Raw genomic sequence first — 22,494 nt, forward strand, 5'->3', positions numbered from 1 at the left:
CCAAACTCATGATTCTATTGCTCCAAGGGAGGGCATGAAGCAATAGGAAGAGTCTCTTTTCCTTCAGATCAGTGAAGTCAATTTCTGCATTAAAGTAAGCAGCAGGTCCTAGGGACAGGCACACCATGCTATACCACTGCCATAATCTTTCACAGCTAATTGCCAACAGATGTCATGGGGACCACGACGGCTGTCTGCCTGGACACTGCCTGGTACAAACGACCCAAAGTACATGCCCTTAGGTGCTGACACAATTTCTAGAGCAGGAGCTTTTCAGATTTTAATAGACTGCTTTTAAAAGACAGAATGCTTATAGCTAAGTGTGGTGGTGGCATGGAAAGAGGAGGGCTCTGCCTTCAGGAAGGTAGCATTTGAGGTAGAGTTGGAAAGCGCAGTCCAGCTTCAAACTGGTCCCATCTCACACAGGTTCTGCAAAAGCATCCATGTACCTTCAGGCCTTGAGGTGTTTTATGATAAAGTTCAGCTTTAAAAATAAAATTAAAAAAAAAAAAAAAAAAAGAAATCACACAACTATCCACAAAACTATAAAATAAAATGCTTAATGCTGTGACGTAAGGAAGAGAAAAAAATGTAGATTGTTGACTACATTAGCTCTTAACACACTCAGCACGGGCAAACCTTATTGGTTTGGGTAGTTAGTTTATTTTCCTTCTGAGGAAAACAGAAACCCCAGATTCTCAGGCAGTTGATGCTGGGACAGTTCATCCCAGCTCTTACTTGTGTGAGCAGTGGAATTTGAGGCGTGAAACCAGTACTGTAACTCCTGTGAAGTAATTAACAATTACATTCCTCCTGAAAGAAAAGCCCCAAATAAGAAGCACTCCTTACACATCCAGAGCTCATCTTCACAAACTTGATCAACATTCTGTGTGTGGGAAGAAAAAAGATTCCTCAATTCTGGCTTTTGCTCTTCTTTTCATTTCAGTGATGTGGTAGATGCAAAGAATCATTGTAATTGTCATTACAGTGTTTGCACCACCAAAGCAAGGACACCAGGGAAGAAAAAATACAACCTAGAGCCTGGACAAGAAGAAAGAGGGAAGACAGATTCCCTGATCAGTCATATTCTTAAGGGCGTATCCAATCCTGCTGCAAACACTTTCTGGTGAAGAGCACAGAATTGCTCAGGTTGGAGGGATCCTATAGCTCCACGACCCCACCGTCTGCAGTGGACTGGGTGCCTCCCCCAGCTCGGGCTCACAGGACCCATCCACGGCCTTGGGCACCTTGAGGGATGGGGCACACACAGCTCTGGACAGCAGTGCCAGGGCCTCACTGCCTTCTGAGTAAAGGATTTCCCCCTCACATCTGACCTAAATCCGCCCTCCTTAGTTTAAAGCCATTTCTCTTTGTCGTATTACTATCAGTCTGGTATCAGCTGGATGAAGTATTTGTACCACATATGGAAAAAAAACAAACAAAAAAAAAGATAAAAATAAGAAGTTTGGGAAGAAAGAAAGAATTTTATTGGAAAAGTAGGTGACATTTACAAATGCACTGCTACACGAACCACTGAAAAGAAGAGCATGCTTGCTGAAAGGTCACAAGCGTGCCATCCAACCATGATAAGAGTAAGACAGAAAGCTGCAGAATATACTAAGTCCAAAATGTTTTATTAGTACAAATAAATAGACAAGAAGGAAATCTTCTGTTCAGGCCACTTCAGGAGAACTAGAGTTTTTTGGTTTCCTGCACATCATGAGTCAGCATTTCAATCTGCTTTGAGAACTCTTCCTCCAAGGCATTCTGGCAGGAGAGAAAACCAACAGGACTCAGTGACTGCAAAGCAGTTTTTGTTACATCTACGATGATCAAACTGTAAGATATTATTAGTACTGATTAACCCAAGTATTGGACTGGAAGTTCTCACTACTCCAAGCAGCAGTGGTCTCAATAGTCCCCAATGGAGAAATCTCCAAGTGAAGCACTAAATATGCTGATTGGCCTTTATACCGTGCCCTAATGGGACATCAGATATCTTCAAGCTGAACTACAGAGTGCACACACCCAACAAAAGCCTGGCATGCTGGTAAGGTGAGCTTGCACTACAAAAACAAAGCAAGTATCTCACCAGTATGAGCAGTCCCATCTGAAAACGTACAGGGTATTTGAAAATGTGATTAGAAATCACATTTGAATGGCTTACCACTGAATACCTTGTGCTGTGTCTATGAGCAAGTAAGTACTAACATAAAGAAACAAAGACAGCTTTTATGCTCAAATATGGTCCAGCTCACTCTGGAAAGCTTCACACAGACCTTCCAAACATTGCTAGATTAAATGTTTCCCAACAATGCCTGCAGGTTACACACGCATGTATGAAATGAGCATTATGTTCTATAGAGAAAAGTCCCTGTTGCAATCTACAAGGCAGCTGTTCAATAAAACATGGGCCTTACTACACATCAAGAATTCAGAAGCAGTAGATTTGGAACTAAAAAGCATCAACACAGTTCACTGAATAAACATTCTGACAGATGAAGCAGACAAAAATCCAGAGAGATATATACCTAATCCCCATTATGTCCAACTGCCTCAACACTGTTAGGTATCATTCCTCCAACAGTTCCTCCTACCAGTATGCACTGCTTCTGCCTTACCAGAGCAAAACTTCCCTCCAGAGATCATTAAGACTACAATCCAAGGTTGATAAATCCACAAGCAATTAACGCATATAGATTGTCTTAGTATGACAGCACCCATTTAAATATTTGTGAAAGATAAAATCTCTTACCAGTTCTCGTTTTGCTTCTTCAACCTTCACTCGTGCAAGGGAAAGATTCTAATGAGAGAAAATGGCATGGAAATCAATATTTCAACTTGAGTTACAGAGTTCCTGCATCATTGCAAAATTCTAATTATATGCCACAGGGGAATTCAAGGATAATGAAATCAGTTTTGTGTATGCTTTTCACATACAAAAGGTACAGACATTAAAAGCCTATTATAAGCTTCGTTTAAACAATCAGATATTTTTCAGAAGTCTGGTATGGCCTAATATCTATATTAGCCAATCAACAAACTAGTTTTTAAACACATCCAGGAATTAATTTTACAAAGCACAATGTGCTTTTAGCACAAACCATCCTTCATTCTGTCTGCACCAAAAGCAGGGCATTAGGGCTCTCCCTGTCCCCTCTGACAGGGAGTCAGGGGGAGGAGGAACTGGGAAACCTAATGCAATTTGAACATCCTGTTTTGCTTGAGATGAGGCAGCTGCTTCTTTGACTAACGTGAATTTAAATGAGAAGCAGTCACACCCTCTCCCCTCATTCATTTCCTTACAGGAAGATGTGTTGAGGGGCAAGACCTCTATGGAAGGGTTAAAGAGGTGAAGAGAGAAGGGTGGTGCAGCAGACAGGTACCTTAGTTCACAACACAAATGATGTAATTCATCACAATTTCTGTGCAACTCCCGAGAAGGTCCTTTGTTTCTCTGTACCCCTGTGCTCCATTTAGAAAAACTGGAACAAGCCTTTTTCACCTCTCAGAGGTCAGACATATCACACGCTATGGGGTTGTCAGATAAGGAGGTAATGGGCAGTGTTAGGTAAGTCAAAATTGTGACTGTTTTGCTTACTGTTCTATTTACTAAACCTAAAACCCATTCAACTATTTGCTCCACTTTTCACCAAATCTTGCTGGAATGTCAGAGACAATCCTTAATACTCATCTGTAAAAGTAAAGGCAATTTTCCAAAGGAGATCAGAAATATTTGGGTTTAACTTTCTGAAGCATTTCAGACAGTGTAATACACATATCACACAAAGCCAAGGCCTTTCCTCACTCCCCCAGACTAAAGCTCTGTTTGCCCATGATTTCTTTAAGCTGCTAAGAAGTTGTTTACAGAATTACTCTCAACTGAAAGTCTTCTGCAACACTGTCTCTTCTTATTTGAAGTGGGTAAAATCCTTTTTACAAAAGGTGCTTTGCAGAGCAGCCTGATTGTAACTCCTGGCATGGAGACCAGCAGCAGAAAAAAGCAGAATTTAAAGGAGTGAACAGAAGATCTCTCAGAACTGCAATATAGTTATTTAAAAGAGAATGTACAGGCTTTTTGGTTGTTTTTGTTTTTTTGTTTTCCAAAAGGGCTGAATGCCCAACACTCTCAGAGAGAAACCGAAGATGATGATGGAGCAGAGCAGACAGTGCTCATACAAGATGCACTACATGTTTAGGGGACAAAGTCTACATTTATATTCAGGTACTTCTTCTGAAATGTATGCCCTAATTTAATATACAAAATTCTGTTGAACTCAATAATTATAATTTCTAATTTTCAGGTAATTTACCTTGATACTGAGTTCAATCAGCCAATCTGTTGAGCTCATATTCCTACACATTTTGTAAGAACAAAGTTTATCTGGCAAGCATATAAGTATTTTTGGCTTTGCTTAATCAATAAATAGCCTCCTGTTGAAGGAAAGTCTTTAGTCAGCAATGCTAACAGATAGAGAGCCTTCTAGCCACTGAAGTATAGCAAGAGCTTCCTTTATATTGTGAAGCCTGTTAGAATTAATTTGATTGCAAATATAAAAGAACCATGGAAAGAGTAATTACAGGAGGTAGATCAAGATAGTACTCAAGTTTCTTCTTCACATGCACCATTTCTTCCTGCATTTCAGCCAGTTTCTGTGAATAGAGGAAAGTAGATTATATTCTGTAGTCTTCCTTGTATTTCATTGATTTACACCACAATTATCTACAGCATTAAGGAATGCACAGATGTTGGTTAGAGTTCTTGTGATGCTTCTCAAAACACATAGAAAACTAAAGATCAACCATTCACTCAGCAACGAGACAGTTAAACCCAGTACCAGTTTTACACAGAGGTATTTTCTTTTGCTTTCTGAAAGCACACAGCACTGCTTCTAACAGCATAGCCACCTGATCTCACCTCCCTGAAAGGAGAGGAGATTTCAAAGGAGGCTCTACCAGTGACATGACTTTCAGAGTTAACATCACTGCAAGTCACACAGAGAGCAGAGCCAAGGAAGAAGATGCTTTCTCATGCTTATGGTTTATTTGTGAAAACAGTTTTGCACATGCACCAGAAAAAAGAAATCCCCAACATTTGCACCACTTTGGTCACTCTGTTAACAGGAGGAGGTAATTTCTCCTGGAGGCTGAAAGTTTACCACATTACAAAGCACTTAACTCTTTTCAAATATTCAATCTGAAGTAAAAATTAAAAAAAAAAAAAAAAAGAAAAAGCATTCAGAAGTCATTCATGCTATTTGAACTGAGCTCTTGGCAAAGCTCATAGAAATGCCACTGAGTCAAATATGCCCTTTTACTCAAGTTTTAGAAGATGATGGAGGTCAGATAAAGACGAGGAAGTTCCTTATGCCACTTTGTATTGCAGAATTCCAACTCAATGATTTTTGCTTAGTACTATTCTCAAATGCTGAGCAATGTCAACATTGCCACCCAGTGCTTAATTTTGAGAATGACAGTGTAAAACAAGATAATAAAAAAAATAATAATAATCAGGGAATGTACTTTCATTGGTCAGCTTAATAGGCAGAAAAAGCTAGAAGAAGAAACAGGGAGGATTCAAGTCCTCATTACAGTAATAGCAAGTAATGTTAAAGCATGTTGAGTGCAGTGCTGTAACAAATGTGTTACGGGTGTAGAAATACTTCAGCACAAAGCCAGATAATAGCTTGCAACTCCAGAAGCATTTTTTCTTTTAACACGTTCTCTTGTTGGTCTTATGACTTAGCCCAAAAAAATGTGTCTAAAGTCACAAGAAAAAGGTACAAAGTGGTTCGGGATCTAGGATTCACTCGACATCCTCCTCCTCTTGTTCAGAAGCATTTGAGAGAAGGTTTACTTTGCACAAACTAGAAGCAGTCACCCAGATCACTTTATCTAGTAATTGCAATACATAGGCAGCTACGTAATGAAATATATTCCATGGAATGTCCACTCTGTTTAGAACATGGATCATTGTATAAACCTCCATCTGTACCTACCTCAGACATGCTCACTAATGACTCATGCAGCAATGACTGGTCTAACCCGCTGGCAGCAAGCTGCTCCTACAAACAGAAAAGAGCTCATACATAACTGATCACAAAATGTAACAGAGAGGAGAAAGATTTTGCCATTTTGGGTGAAACAGGCTGACAAGAACACAGTTCAGTAAGAGGACAAATATGTGTTATTTGAACCATAGCTCTAGATGTTACATGAAATCAGTTGCTACTAAAATTTATACCATGAGTAATATAAATCATTACAGAAAATTAGTGGGAGAAAAGCACACGGCAAGGTTAGGAAGAGGTTTCTCAGCAAAATGTCTTCACAGCAGTGCAGTGTTTTCTATCTGGTATTTGTCAAGTTATTGGAGAACATGCAGGTCAGGTATTGGAATGGGTTTCCCAGGGAGGTGGTAGAGTCACTGTCCCTGGAGGTGCTCAAGAGAAGAGTAGATGTTGCACTGAGCAACACGGTCTAGAGAGGTCATAGGCATTGGTTGATGGTTAGACTAGATGATCTTAGTGGTCTTTCCAACCTTAATGATTCTATGATAAATAAAGCACTAATCATCATACAGGAAAGGTGAAGACAACTTACAACTTCTGTCTTCCACATTTAATCATTTATTAATCTCAAGAAAAATCACTCTATTCAGAATTTTGATACAGTTTACCTCAGTCAAGCATATCCTCTACTGATAACTCATCTGTATACCCTTACACTATGGTACATCACAGTAAGCATAAAGTAGTCTGAGCTATTAAAGTTTTCAGTTACAGAAGGAAAAGTATCCTTGCATTTACCGTAGGATGTTCTGGAGAAGGAGCATAAAAATAGCAGGAACAATTGAAGTGTGGTAACTTGTCCTGTTAGACTGTTAGACCAGAAGCCCTAGGTCCAGGAGTTTAAGAGGCTCCTGGGACGTCCTTAACTACAATTTTGGACCCAACCATGACAGTTGCAACCTGTCACAGCATTAGATGATTAGTTAGATAATTCTTTCTACCTACCTCAGCAGTCTTAATCCTAATTTTGAGATCCTCAGATTTGTCTTCCAGGAACTGAAGGTTCTGAAGTCGGTTCTCTGATTTGGCTACTTCTATCTCAAGATGCGTCTTTGTTTTTTCAAGATCCCTTAAATAGAAAAGAAACAAACCCTTACATTCAGAGAGATACCGTACACACATACCACTTGGTCACCCATGCTCAAGCTGAACTTCTTAATACAACCAACACCAAAAGGAGAGGATGAAGAAGACATTTGCATTTTGCTGTAAGATTCCCCAGTGGAAATATCCATCCACCTCCAGACACACAAAGGCCACACTCACACTCAGTGTTCTTTAGAGGCTCCTTCTAACCCCCACAGTTTTGTGATTTGCCTTCAACCTCAGTGGAAGGCAGTAGGTGGAAGATGCCAGCCCACATCTGAAAACTGCTTGCAAACTATTTTTAGTTTAAAACAGATATAATTGCATCCCCAAACTCTTTCTGACTACTGAATGTGTCCATAGAATACAGCTTTTGACTGATACTTCCCAATATTAACTAGAAATGCATCAAAAACCGAACAGTTAAATTACTCTTGTTCGTTGTCGCAAGAAATGCAGGACATCACAAAGATCCACAATGTTGCTCACATATTTCCCCTTTTTCATCTATTACTCACTTCTCTAACTGCTTTTCCAGCACCAGTGTAGCAGTCAGTTTTTTCTTTAGGTTGACCAATCTCTGTTCCATTTCTTTGTTTTTTGATTCTGCTGCATGCAGTTCCAAAGTCCTATCACTGATGGCACAGAAGAAGCTGGTGAAAAGAGTGGGAAGGAACAACTCAGAATTAGTACTGTTGTTGTCTCCCCTCCCCCTCCCCTGACCACAAAGCACTTGTTTTTTTCATGTTATGATATATCTGGTAACTAGCAGGTGTTTAAGAAGAAAATATAGCAAATTTCTTCAGATATGTATTTTCTTTAAGTAACAAAATTTTATCTGGAAGGGGAAACAGTCCAGCAACCTAAGCACTGGGAAAAGCTAAACAAGACCTGGCATTCTGGAAAATGAAACAACCAGGCCTGAAATAATTACACACTCCACTCACAGCTTGCCAGTTTATCTTTGAGAGAAACTCTATTTAGCCCTTGAAAATCTATTTGTCCCTAGCAAACAACCAGAAGTATCTCAATCACTTATTCTTCACAATGGTTCATAACTGCTTGCTCCTTTAGTTCAGAAAAGAACAGTAAGAGCAAAGCTCCTAAACATGATTAAACGAAAAACATTGGATTTTAAGGCAGACTTTGCCTTCTACTTACTGACAATGCTCAGTGCACTCCTGCTGTTACAGTTTAAAGACAGACAAAGAAGCCCTGAAAGAATAGACTAACAGCTGCCATTTTTCTGTGTCTGAGCCAAGGAAATCTCCTTACATGAACTGAGGCCAGATAACAAACAAAAGAGATGAGCTGAAATTGAGTCACCAGATACATTTTCACAGTCCTTGCTTGCCTGAACAGTATGAAAACTGCTCTAGCTTGTGCTACCTGGCATGACAGTCCTAGTAGCAACACTGTACAGCAATTGAGCACAAAATTATAGGCTGAGAAGAGATTTAACTGAGGCACCCTTTGGGCTTCAGATGCTTTCCTTTACGCGGAGGGTGTGAGAGCTGTTAGACCTTTGTGCTCAGTTTCTGTGCCCTCTAAAGCTGCTCAAGTGGTGCAAAAGTTGGTCAAGTAGGATTCCTGGTATGGAAACTCACTTTGAAATGGCCGAACTGAAAAAGAACAGGGAAACAGCACAGATCACCAACTCTGCTACACAGTAGGAAGAATTACCTGGTAAGATAAGTGTCCTTTGTTTCCAGTATCATTGCACTGTCTACCAGAGTGTTAAGGTGGGCAGTGCCTTCTTCAGACAGACTGGATGGTGAAAGACCAAGGCTTTCTGTGAGAAGGCTCTGCAGATATTCAGCTAAAAAAGAAACAGAACCAAAAAAGATTTATTTTTAATACTGCTGTTCTTCCAGGTTCTAGGTGGGTCTATCCAAAGCTACAACCCAGTTATAGCCTAGACAGTTTGTTTATCTCTCCACCGTTGGGGAAAGAGCCATCATGCTTGTCATATCAAAACTTTTTTAGTAAAGACATTTCCTTGTACCAGGGCAGCCTCATTGCAGCCTCATTTGCAGAAGAGCTTGCATCCATGTCTGTCTGTCAGTGCTCACACTCTCTAACAGCCTAAATCAACTGTCTAGTCTCCATCCTTATTAATTTGATGGCAAGTCACTAGAAGACCCAAAGAAAAAACAATCAAGTAGGGTTTTACAACGTCATTCTTTTCACAGAAAAGTGCAATCCCTTTCTGAATGAAGCCAATAAAGGGTCCATCCTTTAGCATACATTAAAAATGTTACGGTTCCTTGTGTGTTTTCTGGACCAAGTGAGTGGCGCATGATTAGACACACACTCCAGGCAGCATAAGCAAAACTTAATCACATCACTGTTGTTTCAAATTCCTCAAGTGCTTTCCTGAACAGGGGATTAGCATCAGCTCAGACTCTGAAATCAGCTGTAGGGCTGCTCCTCTATCTATCCAGCCAATATTTGAATGCTGTGCTATTCAGCCCAGTAGGCCAGGAGGTCTTAATGATTAATCTGCTTGTCTGTATTTACAGCCTGCTCAAGCCAGCATAAAAACTTGCTCTTGACCAACGTTACGTTCGAGTACATCTTGCTGAAGGAACAGACTGTCTTGCAGCAAAAGCTGCAGCACAACAAATGCTTAGCCTCCTGCTATTTCTTTTTTAATATAGTTGATCTTCTCGTTTTAACAAAGACAGTCTACAAGAGCACTAGGAAAAATCCTCTAAAAAAGCTAACAACTGTAGCCTTTAACTCACCTCCTGCATCATATTCTGCTGCCCTTTTCTTCATGTCCTCTATAAGAAAAGAAACATCTCTCTCCCTTTCTTCACTGTACTCTACAAGCTCATACAAGAGATCAGTGGTCTTTGTGTTCACGTCAAACTGTGGCACCAGCTGATTTTCAAACGTTTTCTTTAGCCACGAAGTAATCTGCCAGAGGAAATAAAAAAAAAGAAGAGCCCGGTGAAAATACAGAAAGTAGCAGATGGACTCGGGAAAAGCGATGTGCTGCAAGCTCTGCATCCCTGAGAAACGGCCCCTACGACATCAGTCAAAGCACAAGTCTAAACAGACAGCATCCTTTATCTCTGCTTCAGGCACTCTCGCTAACTTATAACACCGTTTCCCTTCTTTGCCGCATCTCTCCGCCTCCATCCCCCTGCCCCACCGTTACCCGCCACAGCTTCTCCGGCATAGGGCTCCCCACAGCTGCCGCCGCCTTCTGCGTTGAGCCTCCCGCCGCCATCCCGGCATTCCCCGCGCTCAGAGGGCGCGCCGCAGGGCCTGCTGGGAGCTGTAGTACCGCAGGGCCTGCTGGGAGCTGTAGTACCGCAGGGCCTGCTGGGAGCTGTAGTGCCGGGCGGGGGGGCGGGACTGGCAATTCGTTATGCGCAGTAAGCGCTTGTGTGACAGCTGATTTTAAAGCTCTCCGTGTTTCCAGAGAATTTTCTTTTCCCCTTATGGACCCCAAACTTTTAAGGAAATAAGTCTTTAAGCGGTACAGTAATTTGAGGTGATTTCTTTTTGATGGAATCGTGTGTTTTCATTCACATGATGTAAAACCCTTCACCCAGAAGGGACGAAAAATAAGTTAAAGGGCAAAATATGCGTATTATTTCTTACATAACAAAAGAGTTAGGCTCTTTCTTGGAAAATACATCATCAAAGCAACCAAGCTGCTGTGCTGCCACACATAGGAGGAAGGGGAATGGTTTTAAACTGAAAAAAGGTGATATGTAGGTTATATATTAGGTAGAAGTCCTTCCTAATGAGAGTACTGGCACTGCCCGGAGGAACTGAGGGTGCCTCATCCCCGGAGCTGCTCCAGGCCAGGCTGAACGGGCACTGGGCAGTCTGAGCTGTGTCCCTGTGGCACGGTGTTAGAATCGGGTGGGTTAGAAGGCTCCTTCCAACCCCAACCATTCTTTGATTCAGTGAAGAGATTGGCTGAAGAATATAGTGCAGAATCATGGAACCATTTGGGTTGGGAGGGGCGTTTGAAGATCACCCAGTCCAGCTTCCCTGCAATGAGCAGGCACATCTTTTATAAGGGCGGGTAGCAACAAGACAAGGGGAAATGGCTTTAAACTGGAAGAGGGTGAATTTAGAATAGATATCAGGAAGAAATTCTTTACTGCGAGGGTGGTGAGATGCTGGAACAGATTGCCCTGCAAGGCTGTGAATGCCTCATCCCTGGAAGCATTCAAGGCCAGGCTGGATGGGGCTGTGAGCAATCTGGTTTGGTGGCAGCTGCCCCTGCCTATAGCAGTGGGCTGGAACTATATGACCTTAAACCCTTATGGTCCCTTCCAACCCAAATCATTTTATGATTCTATGATCTACATCTTAATTGGGTTGTCCAGAACCTTGTCCAAAAGCTCTCTCATACTGATGTCTCAAAAGCTGATTACCTGACACTTTTGTCTGGCTATTCTGCTCAAGGCTGAAGCTTTGCTTTAAGTTCCAGATGTCCTGCTTATCTAGGATAAACAACCTTCCCAAAACCGGATGCTTCTCTTCAAAGATCCAAGGTGGTTGTAAATAAAAAACAAGAAGACAGGCATTCCTAAGATGAGACACAAGTCCAAAACAGTAACCAACCAGATGAAATTAAGTGTCCTTGTGCCCAAATGTGGATAAAACAAGGAATGGGACACCTCCCCAAAAGACCACTGAAGACCATCAAAGACCCCATGCAAGCACAGAAGATTCAATTAAGTTCTGTAACTTAATTGAATCTTACATAATGTACTGTATTGTACTTACATAATGCTACAAATATGTAGAAGGTAAGTGTGACTTATACATTTGGTAGGGTGCAGGGAAAACTTTTTGGTCTATAAATATAAGCTAGTATGAAGAGTTGGCATGCTTGATTTGTGGGAATATTCCACCTTGTGTCCTGTGAGGAATAAAGTAATGTCACCTCTCTAAACCCATCTTTTTTAATGTGTTTCAGGAGATTTATAATTAACAACAATATAATTAAGAAGACTGGCAAGGAGCTGCACACTGTGGCCCTCTCAGCCCCTTCCCAGAGCGCAGGAAGGATGAGAGCATGTTTTGGCCTAGTTTTCACAGAATCACAGGATCATAGGTGTTGGAAGGAGTCCATGGAGATCATCATAGTCCAACAGCCTGCTAAAGCAGGTTCCCTACAGTGGGTTACACAGGAAAGTGTCCAGGTGAGTTGTGAGTATCTCCGGACAAGGAGACTCCATCACCTCTCTGGGCAGCTTGTGCCAGTGCCCTGTCACCTTCAAAGCAAAGTAGTTTTTCCTCCTGTTCGTACAGAACTTCCTACAGAATCACAGAAACACAGAGCTAGGTGCCTCCCCAGATGCTGAATTCAGCACTTTCTCTTGTTAAACTTCACATGGTTGGTGATTGCTCAGCTCTCTAATTTGTCTGTGTCTCTAAGTCCTCTCCACCCTTTACAGAGCCAACAGCTTATCTCAACTGAGTATTGTCAGCAATTTTGCTCAGAACACCATCTAGCTCTACATCCAAGTCATTTATGAAAGCATAAAGAGAACTGACCCTAAAATGGAGTCCTGGGGATTTCTGCTAGAGTCTGGCTGCCACCCTGCTCACAGAATCACAGAAATGTAGAGGTTGGAAGGGACCTGTAGAGATCACTGAGTCCAACCCCATTCTAAAGCAGGTTCCCCTCAGTAGGTCACACAGGTGGGCATCCTGACAGGTCTTGAGTATCTCCAGAGGAGAAACCCTTTGTTTTCTATACTATAGGGTTACTATATCAAAGGGTTACTATAACTCTTTGGGCTGCACGCCTCAGCCAATTGCTCACATACCACATTATATTTCTGTCCGGGAAGATAATGTGAGAAGCAGTATCGAAAGCTTTACTGAAATGCAAAAAGATCACATCAACTGGGTCCCCTTGGTCAACTAGGTGGGTGGCCTTATTATAAAAGGGAATTAAGTTTAAGCATTGATCGTTACCACAGCCGCCGTCTGCTTTCCACTTTATGCCCGCTGCCCCTTGTCCTGTCACTGGGCACCACCAAGAACAGCCTGGCCCCATTCACAGACTCCCACCCACGAGATACGGATGAGCACTGATAAGATCACCTCTCCGCCTTCTCCAGGCTGAAGTGTCGCAGGTACCTCATCATTCTCAAACATGAGATGCACCAGGCCACCAGAGAGCTTTCTGTCCCTCAGCTGGACTCCCTCCAACAGCTCCCTGTCATTCCTGAACTACGGAATCAGAACCGGGCACAGCACTCTAAACGTGGCCTACAAAGGGAGGGGGAGGATCTCCTCCCTCGACCTGCCGCCCTCACTCCGCCTACAACAGCCCTCCTTGGCCTCAACCGCCTCCAACCCACAGTCCCCGCGCTCCCCGCCCTCCCAGGTCCATTTCAAGGGCACCTCCCCCCGCAGGAAGGAAGCTTCTTCGAAGAGAACGAAGCACTGCGTCCATTGGCGGGGCCGCAGGGCGGAGCGCTCAGGGAGCGGTTCCTCTCCCCACCTCCTAACGGGGCGGAGCGCGGCGCCGCCATTTTGTAGAGAGAGCGCACCGTGGGCCGGCCGCTGCTTCCCGCCTGCCTCACACTGCCCGCCGCCGCCATGCTGTCCGCCCGCGTGGCCGCCGTCCTCGCCCGCTCCCTGCCGCGGCAGGCCGGCCTGGTGAGTGCGCCTCCTTCGCGCCGCGGGCGGGGGAGGGCGGCAAGCTGCCGCCATCTTGGAGCCGGGGTGACATTGAGGGGCCGCGGCCTTCTGCGCCCCTTCAATGCCCGCAGCTCCCGCTGAGGGACTGATGCCGGGCTGGGGGTGCGCGGGGGGGGAGGGTGACTTCAGCGCTGCGTCCGCTGGGCAGCGGGGGTATCCTCAGCTGGGAGGCGGGCGGGGTATGGGGCGCCGTGCCCTTTGAAGGTGAGCGCTGCTTCGTGGCTGGAAGGCTGCGGGGTCGCGGTGTGGGGGGCTGGCGCTGCCAGCTGTGCCTGCAGGCGGTGAGCGGGGTGTTGGAACCGGCCCTCAGCCGGTGTGCCTCGTGAAGGTGAACGCAGAGGCCTGGCTGGGAGTTGAGGGAAACAGTATTAGCGCTGAACTGCAGACTGGCCACAACCTTTTAGGGCATCTGTTGTCTCAGCCCTTTGTGCAGCTGTGTGCGTGCGGCCTATTTGCAGAAACCGCAGTTAGGCTGTCCTTGGAAAGGTCAGCCCTCAGCAGGCGTTGCCGTGTCTTTCCAGCGTGGGGTGCACCCATGTTTTCATGCTCCTGACATTGTCAGAGTATCCTCTCAGATGAGAGGAGGTGCTGCCAGAGTGCTGCAGTGGTGGCACAGTGCTGCACATAAAAATGCAGCTGATAATTTAGAGCCGGCTCCTTTGCTGTCAGCCCCTGCAGAAAAAATAGGGCTGGGCTTGATGCCGTAACTGCAGCTTTTTGGCATTGCAGCAAAACGACTCAAAATGGAGACAGATAAGCCTTACCGAAAGATTGATATAATCTCCCTTCAGAGTATTCTGTATGATCAAGGAAACCTCACTGTTACTGAAACATTTGCTTATTTTAGGTTTCCAGAAATGCCCTTGGTGCCGCATTTGTTGCTACCAGAAACATCCATGCCTCCAAAATGGGTTTTCAGAAAACTGGTAAGACAGAAGAAAGGCCTGTATTATAAGAATTTTGCTTAAAAGCGTGATCAGTCTGGTAGTTCAGAGTGTGAGGTGTGTGTGTCGGCTGATAAAATCCACCAGGATGTTTGTGTACTGCGCTGGAAAGCGAAATACCACTTATGGGGGGTCACATTCAGATGTCATTTTAATAATGGTTCGAGTTATGCCCAAACTAAAAGAATGATCACATATCAACTTAAATGCCCCACAAAGATCCTCCTCAGTCTTTAAGTTCTGCAGACTTATTTGGAAAATAAAATAAAAATAAAAGATACTCCAAATTCCAGTTACGTCTCTGCTTGGTAGGAATATTATGGAGTTGGATGACTTTCTCAGGCTTGCGTGAATTTGACCTTTTGTCCTTGGGTATCACTGTTGTGGATAACAGCATCTCAACGAGGCTGCAGCACTGCATGGCAGTGTTTGGTTGTGGCCCACTTGCAATTTTGACGCTGCTTAGACTGACTAAGGATACTGTGAAGAAATAATTTTCACTGTGTTCCTTGGGGCATCCTAGCTGAGGACATAAGAAGTTGTTATAGGCATGCTACCAAATTGGGGAAGATGGAGAATACACTTTAAATAGCTTATATTGGAAAAACTTGCTCCTTAAATTTATGAAGTGCTTTTTTTAAAAAAAAAAAAAAAAAAAAAAAAAAAAAAAAAAAAAAACAAAAAAAAACCACTTGGTTATTGGGTTACCAGTGAGTGGGCAGTGTTCTTCTGTGTCCAGTTCTCTGCCTGTAGAGCTAGCATGTCTTCTTTCTTAGCTAAATCTGACCTATTCAGTGTGATGTCCCTCTGGGGAGAGGAATTGCCAAGACTGTAGGGCATTCTGAAGGAAATTGATGACTAAACTGAATGTCTATCACTGTTTTGACTGAAACTGGTTCAGTAATGAGTTGAAGCTGCTTTTATTAGCTGTGTACACGAGGCTGTTGCTTGTCTTATGCATCATATGTAAGGAGAAGCATTGCTTTCCACATTTTATGGCATATTTAAGAAAGGGTACGTTAACTTGTGAATTTGAGGCAAGCTTACTGCATTCATACTGTGCATTAATTCACTGAATATGGTTTGAAATATCTCCTAGGCACTGCTGAGGTATCCTCTATTCTTGAGGAACGTATTTTGGGAGCTGACACCTCTGCTGAACTTGAGGAGACTGGCCGTGTACTCTCAATTGGTGATGGTATTGCCCGTGTGTATGGCCTAAGAAATGTCCAAGCAGAAGAAATGGTTGAGTTCTCTTCTGGGCTGAAGGTTAGCTTTCACTAAAGCAATTTATTTATTGTAGAAGTAGAAAGATGACTTTTGTAAGAAGAATCTGATAGTGCATTTGGAATGACCCACAAGGATCTTTTATGGACTTAATTGTAGCTTGAATATTTGATGTGTTGAAATAATGGTACAAAAAGCAAATGCTCACTTTGGATTTGTGATGGTTTGCTTTTTGGTATTGTTAACTGCTTTTTGGCCAGCACTTCATCTTTATTTGCTTTCCTCTAGGAAGCGTTAGTCCAGTGCCAAATTAGCTCTTTTGTTTTTGTTGGTTTCAGACAGGCTTTTCTGATTACTGTTGAGAAACAGACTCTGTGATCCAGTATACTCTGCCATTTGCTGACTTCTTACAGTCTTACGGGTAGACTAAAGTTAGGAAGCTGACTGCTCCCTGGGAGTTCTGAAGTATTTCTTCCAGCTTTTTTTTTTTAATGCTATAATTTACCTTATGCAGATAATCCAGTTATTTTCTATAGTTGAATTCCTAGGCAAGATAAATTTATTTGAACCCTGATAATCCTTTCAGTTTTTCTTAGCAGGAGTGATGAGTGCTGCAAGTACAACTAAAAATGTCATAAATGTAGGGTTTATGCAGGTATTACTGCCAGTGTGGAAGGATATGCGTGCATCAGATGTAAGCAGAACGTTGGTGATTGTTCTAAATTAGATTGAGATCACCAGTGATCCATGTTAATTGCTTCAGTACTAAACTGTCAGGAGTTCATAGATGTGGGTATATGTAGGTATTGTAGCTACATAGATGTAGCGTAGATGTAGGTATTGTTCTTCTCATGCTATCATGATGGTTATCCTAGGGAATGTCCTTGAACTTGGAGCCCGACAATGTTGGTGTTGTCGTGTTTGGTAATGATAGACTGATCAAGGAAGGGGATGTTGTGAAGAGGACCGGTGCCATTGTGGATGTTCCAGTTGGGGAAGAGCTGCTGGGCCGTGTTGTAGATGCCCTGGGCAATCCAATTGATGGGAAGGTAAGTGTAACTAAGTCTAATAGTGCTAAATCTTAAGCTTGCTTCTGTGTGATAGAGACTGCAGTGTGTTTTTTTTTTTCCTCTCTTTAAAGGGTCCTATTACATCTAAGACGCGTAGAAGAGTTGGCTTGAAGGCCCCTGGCATCATTCCCAGAATCTCTGTGCGGGAACCTATGCAGACTGGTATTAAGGCTGTGGACAGCTTGGTGCCCATTGGTCGTGGCCAGCGTGAGCTGATCATCGGTGACAGGCAGACGGGGTGAGTTAAGTGCTCAAACTAAAAATGTTTCTGTAAATAGAGACTTGTGTTCACCTTTATGCGGCAGAGCATTCTGTACGTAACTGAGTGGAGATGGGGAGAAAAACGGGCAGCTTAGTTTAACCTAACTGTGTATTATACAGGAAAACTTCAATTGCCATTGACACAATAATCAACCAAAAACGATTTAATGATGGAACAGATGAGAAGAAGAAGCTGTACTGTATCTATGTAGCCATCGGCCAGAAGAGATCTACCGTTGCTCAGCTGGTGAAGAGGCTCACTGATGCAGGTAATAGGTTCCTTCTGATGCTTGAGCTTGGCTAATAGTGACATCTTATTATAACACTAAATACTACTGAAATTGAAGATACGGACAGAATTCTTTTCTTAATAGGTCAGAGAGAACTACTTGCTTTTGTGGACAGGGAGTCTTTCCAGTTGTTGGGGGAGGGAGCAGGTTGCCTTCTTTTCTCTACTGTGCATTAGAAAACTAGCATGAAACCCTCCAAATTGTTGAATTGCTTCTGAAAAGGTTACCCTCTTTTTTTTTTTTTTTCATCAGAGGTCAGGAATTTACTATTGACAGTTAGGCAGGCCTGATTTACAAGCTGTGTCCCAAAACTACGGATGAACTTAACATTTGTTTCATATATGTGCAAGTCAGTGGGAATGGTAGTTTAGTGAGGAGTCTTTACTGCTCAGACACAGATTACCTGCTAACTTACTTTCAGAAACAGTAATGTGTCTGACAAAAGTGACTGCATATGTAACATATATACATTTGGCTGCAAATGTAGCTCAGAAGAAAAGCAGCTGACCTCTGGCCTGCTGGTCAAGCAGAATCATGGTTGGTAGGGGAAGAAAAAAAAAAAGAATATTTCAGTAACAACTGGACTGTGAAACATTGTAGTACCTCCTTGCAAAAGCTAAAAGATCACACACTGGGCTCTGAGTGACTTCCAGAGTGTAAGTGTGTCCTAGTTGAAGTTTAAGCCACACTTCAAACAAGAAAGACATCTGCAAGTGCTAGACAGTAGCTGCCATAAATTTACTCTTGAAACTTATTGATGTAGTCAGGCTGACTGATAATGTTGGTATAGTGTTCTTCCATGTAACATTCCATGTAACAGTGTGGTGATGCTGTGATGCTGTCTGGCTTTGCTTCACCAACTAGTACTTTACACATTGTATTTGTTGGTTATTGGCATGATAATGTAACGAACTTACTATCCTCTCTCTCACATTCTCTCCAGATGCCATGAAGTACACTATTGTGGTGTCTGCAACAGCATCTGATGCTGCACCCCTTCAGTATCTGGCTCCTTACTCAGGCTGCTCCATGGGGGAGTACTTCAGAGACAATGGAAAACATGCATTGATCATCTATGATGACTTGTCCAAACAGGTCAGGAATCATAGTTTACAGACCTCATCATCCAGCATTGGTGCTTAGGGCAGCGTGAGCTCCCCAGGCTTGGAAATTCAGAATTTTAAGTGAGCTACTGAAATCTGAGAGATTTCTTTGTATTATTTTGCAGGCTGTTGCCTACCGTCAGATGTCTCTGCTGCTACGTCGTCCACCTGGCCGTGAAGCCTACCCAGGTGATGTGTTCTACCTGCACTCTCGCCTGCTGGAGAGAGCAGCCAAAATGAACGATTCCTTCGGAGGTGGCTCTCTGACTGCTTTGCCTGTCATTGAAACTCAGGCTGGTGATGTATCTGCTTACATTCCAACCAATGTCATCTCCATCACTGATGGACAGGTAAGACTTGCTCTTTGTTTACCAGTACTTCTGTACAGCTCACTGGCATATCTCTAAGGGTTGCTTGTGGGCGTCTGAACAAGCTAGTAAGACAATTTTCTCCTGCAGATTTTCTTGGAAACTGAGCTGTTCTACAAAGGTATCCGTCCAGCCATCAACGTTGGTCTGTCTGTGTCCCGCGTAGGTTCTGCTGCTCAGACCAGGGCAATGAAGCAGGTAAGCATGAGTAACCTGGAGGATGTGCAACCCATTTCATTCTTTCATAAAGAGTTACGAATACAAAGGGAATTAAGCTTAGGGTTCCTTGACATTATGAAATTAGAACAAACTTAAGGGATCTCCTTGATATTTCCATTACCTGCGGGCAGGAAGCAGGAGGTGGAGAGTGAGGGGAAGGCTGTCTGCACAGAGACGTTTGGCTGATATGTTTCATTGTGCTGAAATGTGTGCTGAGCTAGCCAGATACAGAAAACACTCTTAATCCCACTTTGTACTCCTAGTACAAGTTAGAAAGTCCACATCTGGAATACTGTGGCCATGGCCATGAATCCTGGGCTCCCCAGATAAAAAAAAAAAATATATAAAATAAAATAGGGATCTTCTAGAATGAGTCCAGTAGAGGGTGAAAAAAATGATTAAGGGCCTGAAGCATCTCCAGTATGAGGAAAGGCTGAAGGATGTGTTCAGCTGTGCAACCTGGAGAAGAGAAAGCTGAGAGGGGACCTTACCAATGTTTATAGATATCTAACCTGTGGAGGTCAAGTCAGTGGGTGTGGACTCTTTGGTGGTGAGCAGCGACAGAACAAGGGGCAGTGGACAGAAACTGGAAAACAGGAGGTTCCATACTAACGCAGGGAAGAACTTCTGCACTGTCAGAGTGACAGAGCACTGGCACAGGTTGCCCAGAGTGCTGGTGGAGTCTGCTTCTCTGGAGGTATTCAAGACCCAGCTGGTAGCCTTCCTGTGTGACCTGCTGCAGGGAACATGCTTTAGGAGGGGGATTGGACTCAATGATCGCTAGAGGTTCCTTCTAACTCCTACAGTTGCGTGTGTGAAAGGTACAAAATCAGTTATGAATCTTTCAGGGAGGCATAAAGCGTTAAAAGGCCAAACAGTACGGGATTTTTAGGAGTACAGATAGTTGTCAGTTCAGCTTACTTATGACAGCTGTCTTCTGAAGATAACCTACTGACTACAAGGTTCAATGGGTGGAACTCATTGTGACCTGTGTCTTGTAGGTGGCAGGTACCATGAAGCTGGAGCTGGCTCAGTACCGTGAAGTGGCTGCCTTTGCTCAGTTTGGGTCTGATTTGGATGCTGCCACACAACAGCTGCTGAATCGTGGCGTGCGTCTGACAGAGCTCCTGAAACAAGGACAGTACGGTCAGTGTCCAGGATGCAACATGTCTCCATTTCCCATTCACCTCTTGCGTTGGTCTCTGTGGAAGCAGTAAGATGTTCTTTGGACACTGTAAATGAAAGCTTGAGCTGCGTTGCATGCGTGCAGTTGATTTCAGAGAAAGCCTCCGCATAACCTTGATGTATTGTGGTAGAAAAATTGCTGATGGTATGAATGTTTTTTTTTTCCATGCAGTTCCCATGGCTATTGAGGAACAGGTTGCGGTCATCTATGCTGGTGTAAGAGGTCACCTGGACAAGCTGGAGCCCAGCAAAATCACTAAATTTGAGAGTGCTTTTCTGGCTCATGTGCTGAGTCAGCACCAGGCCCTCCTCTCCACCATCAGGTACGATTTGTTATCTTTATCCCAAGAGTACTGATGTGAGAGTGGGAGCACAGATAGCAAACACTGAACCATTAAGTTAATGTATCCTAGAACATCAGGCCTTCTATGCTGCCTCTGACTGGAGGTCAAATCAGCTTGTCTTCTGTCCTTGTGCTGTTATTCAGAGCTGAGCATTTTACGTTCAGCTTCCAGTTTAGAAACCCTGCTGGTGCTTAAAGTGAACCTACTTCTGTGCCTGTCCTGTAAGCTGATACTGAAATCGCTTTGTGCAGTCAGTTCTCATGTTTTTTTTTATAGCTTTAGTGCTGTAGATCAGGTGCTGCCTCGTGCCTTGTTACTGAGCTGACTGTGGGGATTTCAGTATTAACATTGTCCTGCTCTGTGAGCTGGTTCTAACTTGCTTTATCCCGAGCTGGATCATGTTCATTCTCTCTCTGGGGCATAGCTATATAGAAGATAGCTGTACTACCCTGGCTCAGCAAGGCTCTGCTTATTTGTTGACAAAACTTAGTTCGTAAACAGAGCAAACTCTTTTGGAGAAGGGATGGTAGTAGATTTTTTTTCTCCTTAGGAATTGACAATGTGTTTATTCCCATGTCAGAAGTTTAACTAAACTCTTTTTTGACAGGACTGAGGGGAAGATCTCTGACCAGACGGAAGCTAAGCTGAAGGAAATAGTCACAAATTTCCTGTCTACTTTCGAGGCATAAAGTCTTTATCTGTTCAAACAGAACAGGCTGTTTTTTGTTGTTATGTGCTCTCCATCAAAGACATAAATGTATGTGCGACTTGAATGTACAGATCTCACTGAGAATAAAAGTTTCCATGTAAAAAGGCTTGGATATGCTGTTCTCAATTACTGCTTTTCTGGCTGGCTACTTTAACTGTGCACTAGAGGAAAGTTAAATTTCCCTGGATGCACTGTTGCTGAAGGAACCCTGAAAAATCAGGGGACATTTAATTGTTAAGTGAATGAAACTCCCTGTGTGAAAGCTACCAGTAGGATTATGTGGCTGACTGCAGTTCCCACTGTGACAACTGTGGTTTGCTCGTGTAGCTTTTCTCCCTTTCACCAGGTAGCTTTCAGAGGAAGGCATACAGCTGTGAAGCTGTTCATGCTCTTGGCATGAGTGGTGGCTGCCTACACCTCGTAGTGTTGTCCTCTAGCAGTCTTAATACTGTGCTGGAGTATGGTATGCCCTGGTGGCTGGCTTTCAGAATCTGTGTTCTTTCAAGATTGTTTTCCTTGCACCTCAGGACACAACTGCCCATTTAGAGGTTTAAATGCGGTCTTCTGATTCACTCCAGTTCTGTCAAAATAAGTTTTTTCAGTTGTGGTTTGGGGGAGGTTATGCACCCGAACATCTATTCCATTCCTGACTTCCTGGAGTTGACATGAGGTGTGAGATCCCGGCGTTGCAGTGTGTAGCTGGGAGGTGGAGAAGCTCCCTTCCACCCTCAGGCTGACGCAGTTCAGCTTTGGCCGGAAGGATCTATTGGGCAGTCCCAAGCACAGCAATGGGGTTTTGTGGCCGCAGGGTGGTGCTGCGAGGCACAGAAATTGCCTGGGTTGTGATGGAGATTCCTGGCAGAGACTGCGCGCTTTGGGCCCTCTTCTGGTGGAAGTATTCATTCCTCTTTTTCCAGCGACACAGCG

At 43.5% G+C, this 22,494-nt stretch overlaps 2 protein-coding genes across 3 annotated transcripts; one reads left to right on the plus strand and one right to left on the minus strand.

Moving 5' to 3' along the window:
• Nucleotides 1-1,464: 1,464 nt before the first annotated feature.
• On the minus strand, nucleotides 1,465-13,867 carry HAUS1 (HAUS augmin like complex subunit 1). 2 transcript variants are annotated; one of them, XM_015277278.4, is made up of 9 exons: nucleotides 13,245-13,867; nucleotides 9,905-10,079; nucleotides 8,841-8,976; nucleotides 7,676-7,810; nucleotides 7,017-7,140; nucleotides 6,000-6,065; nucleotides 4,582-4,653; nucleotides 2,756-2,803; nucleotides 1,465-1,767 (listed from the first exon to the last, which is right to left on the minus strand). In XM_015277278.4, exons 1-9 carry the CDS (start codon nucleotides 13,296-13,298, stop codon nucleotides 1,693-1,695), a joined length of 885 nt encoding a protein of 294 aa, XP_015132764.1. In that variant the 5' UTR covers nucleotides 13,299-13,867; the 3' UTR covers nucleotides 1,465-1,692. The 2 variants fall into 2 exon arrangements, with proteins under 2 accessions (XP_015132764.1, NP_001025796.1); NM_001030625.2 differs by lacking the exon at nucleotides 13,245-13,867 and adding an exon at nucleotides 10,324-10,414.
• On the plus strand, nucleotides 13,666-21,671 carry ATP5F1AZ (ATP synthase F1 subunit alpha Z chromosome). Its single transcript, NM_204286.3, has 12 exons — nucleotides 13,666-13,805; nucleotides 14,695-14,773; nucleotides 15,891-16,060; nucleotides 16,894-17,067; nucleotides 17,160-17,326; nucleotides 17,470-17,618; nucleotides 18,583-18,734; nucleotides 18,868-19,092; nucleotides 19,201-19,308; nucleotides 20,331-20,475; nucleotides 20,687-20,837; nucleotides 21,466-21,671. The coding sequence occupies exons 1-12, from the start codon at nucleotides 13,746-13,748 to the stop codon at nucleotides 21,545-21,547; spliced, it is 1,662 nt and encodes a 553-aa protein (NP_989617.3). The 5' UTR covers nucleotides 13,666-13,745; the 3' UTR covers nucleotides 21,548-21,671.
• The last annotated feature ends 823 nt before the right edge of the window (nucleotides 21,672-22,494 follow it).

This window comes from Gallus gallus, chromosome Z (assembly GCF_016699485.2).
Source record: "Gallus gallus isolate bGalGal1 chromosome Z, bGalGal1.mat.broiler.GRCg7b, whole genome shotgun sequence".
Lineage (NCBI taxonomy): Eukaryota > Metazoa > Chordata > Aves > Galliformes > Phasianidae > Gallus > Gallus gallus.

Bases quoted from the DNA above. Each gene is read 5' to 3' on its own strand.
- ATP5F1AZ (NM_204286.3), top strand. From the start codon at position 13,746: ATGCTGTCCGCCCGCGTGGCCGCCGTCCTCGCCCGCTCCCTGCCGCGG. The intron at 17,068-17,159 runs GTAAGTGTAACT...CTCTCTTTAAAG, and splicing joins GCAATCCAATTGATGGGAAG to GGTCCTATTACATCTAAGAC. The intron at 20,476-20,686 runs GTCAGTGTCCAG...TTTTCCATGCAG, and splicing joins CCTGAAACAAGGACAGTACG to TTCCCATGGCTATTGAGGAA.
- HAUS1 (NM_001030625.2), bottom strand. From the start codon at position 10,395: ATGGCGGCGGGAGGCTCAACGCAGAAGGCGGCGGCAGCTGTGGGGAGC. The intron at 7,811-8,840 runs GTAATTCTTCCT...TCTTTTCACCAG, and splicing joins AAGGACACTTATCTTACCAG to CTTCTTCTGTGCCATCAGTG. The intron at 2,804-4,581 runs GTAATTACTCTT...TTCTCTCATTAG, and splicing joins ACTATCTTGATCTACCTCCT to AATCTTTCCCTTGCACGAGT.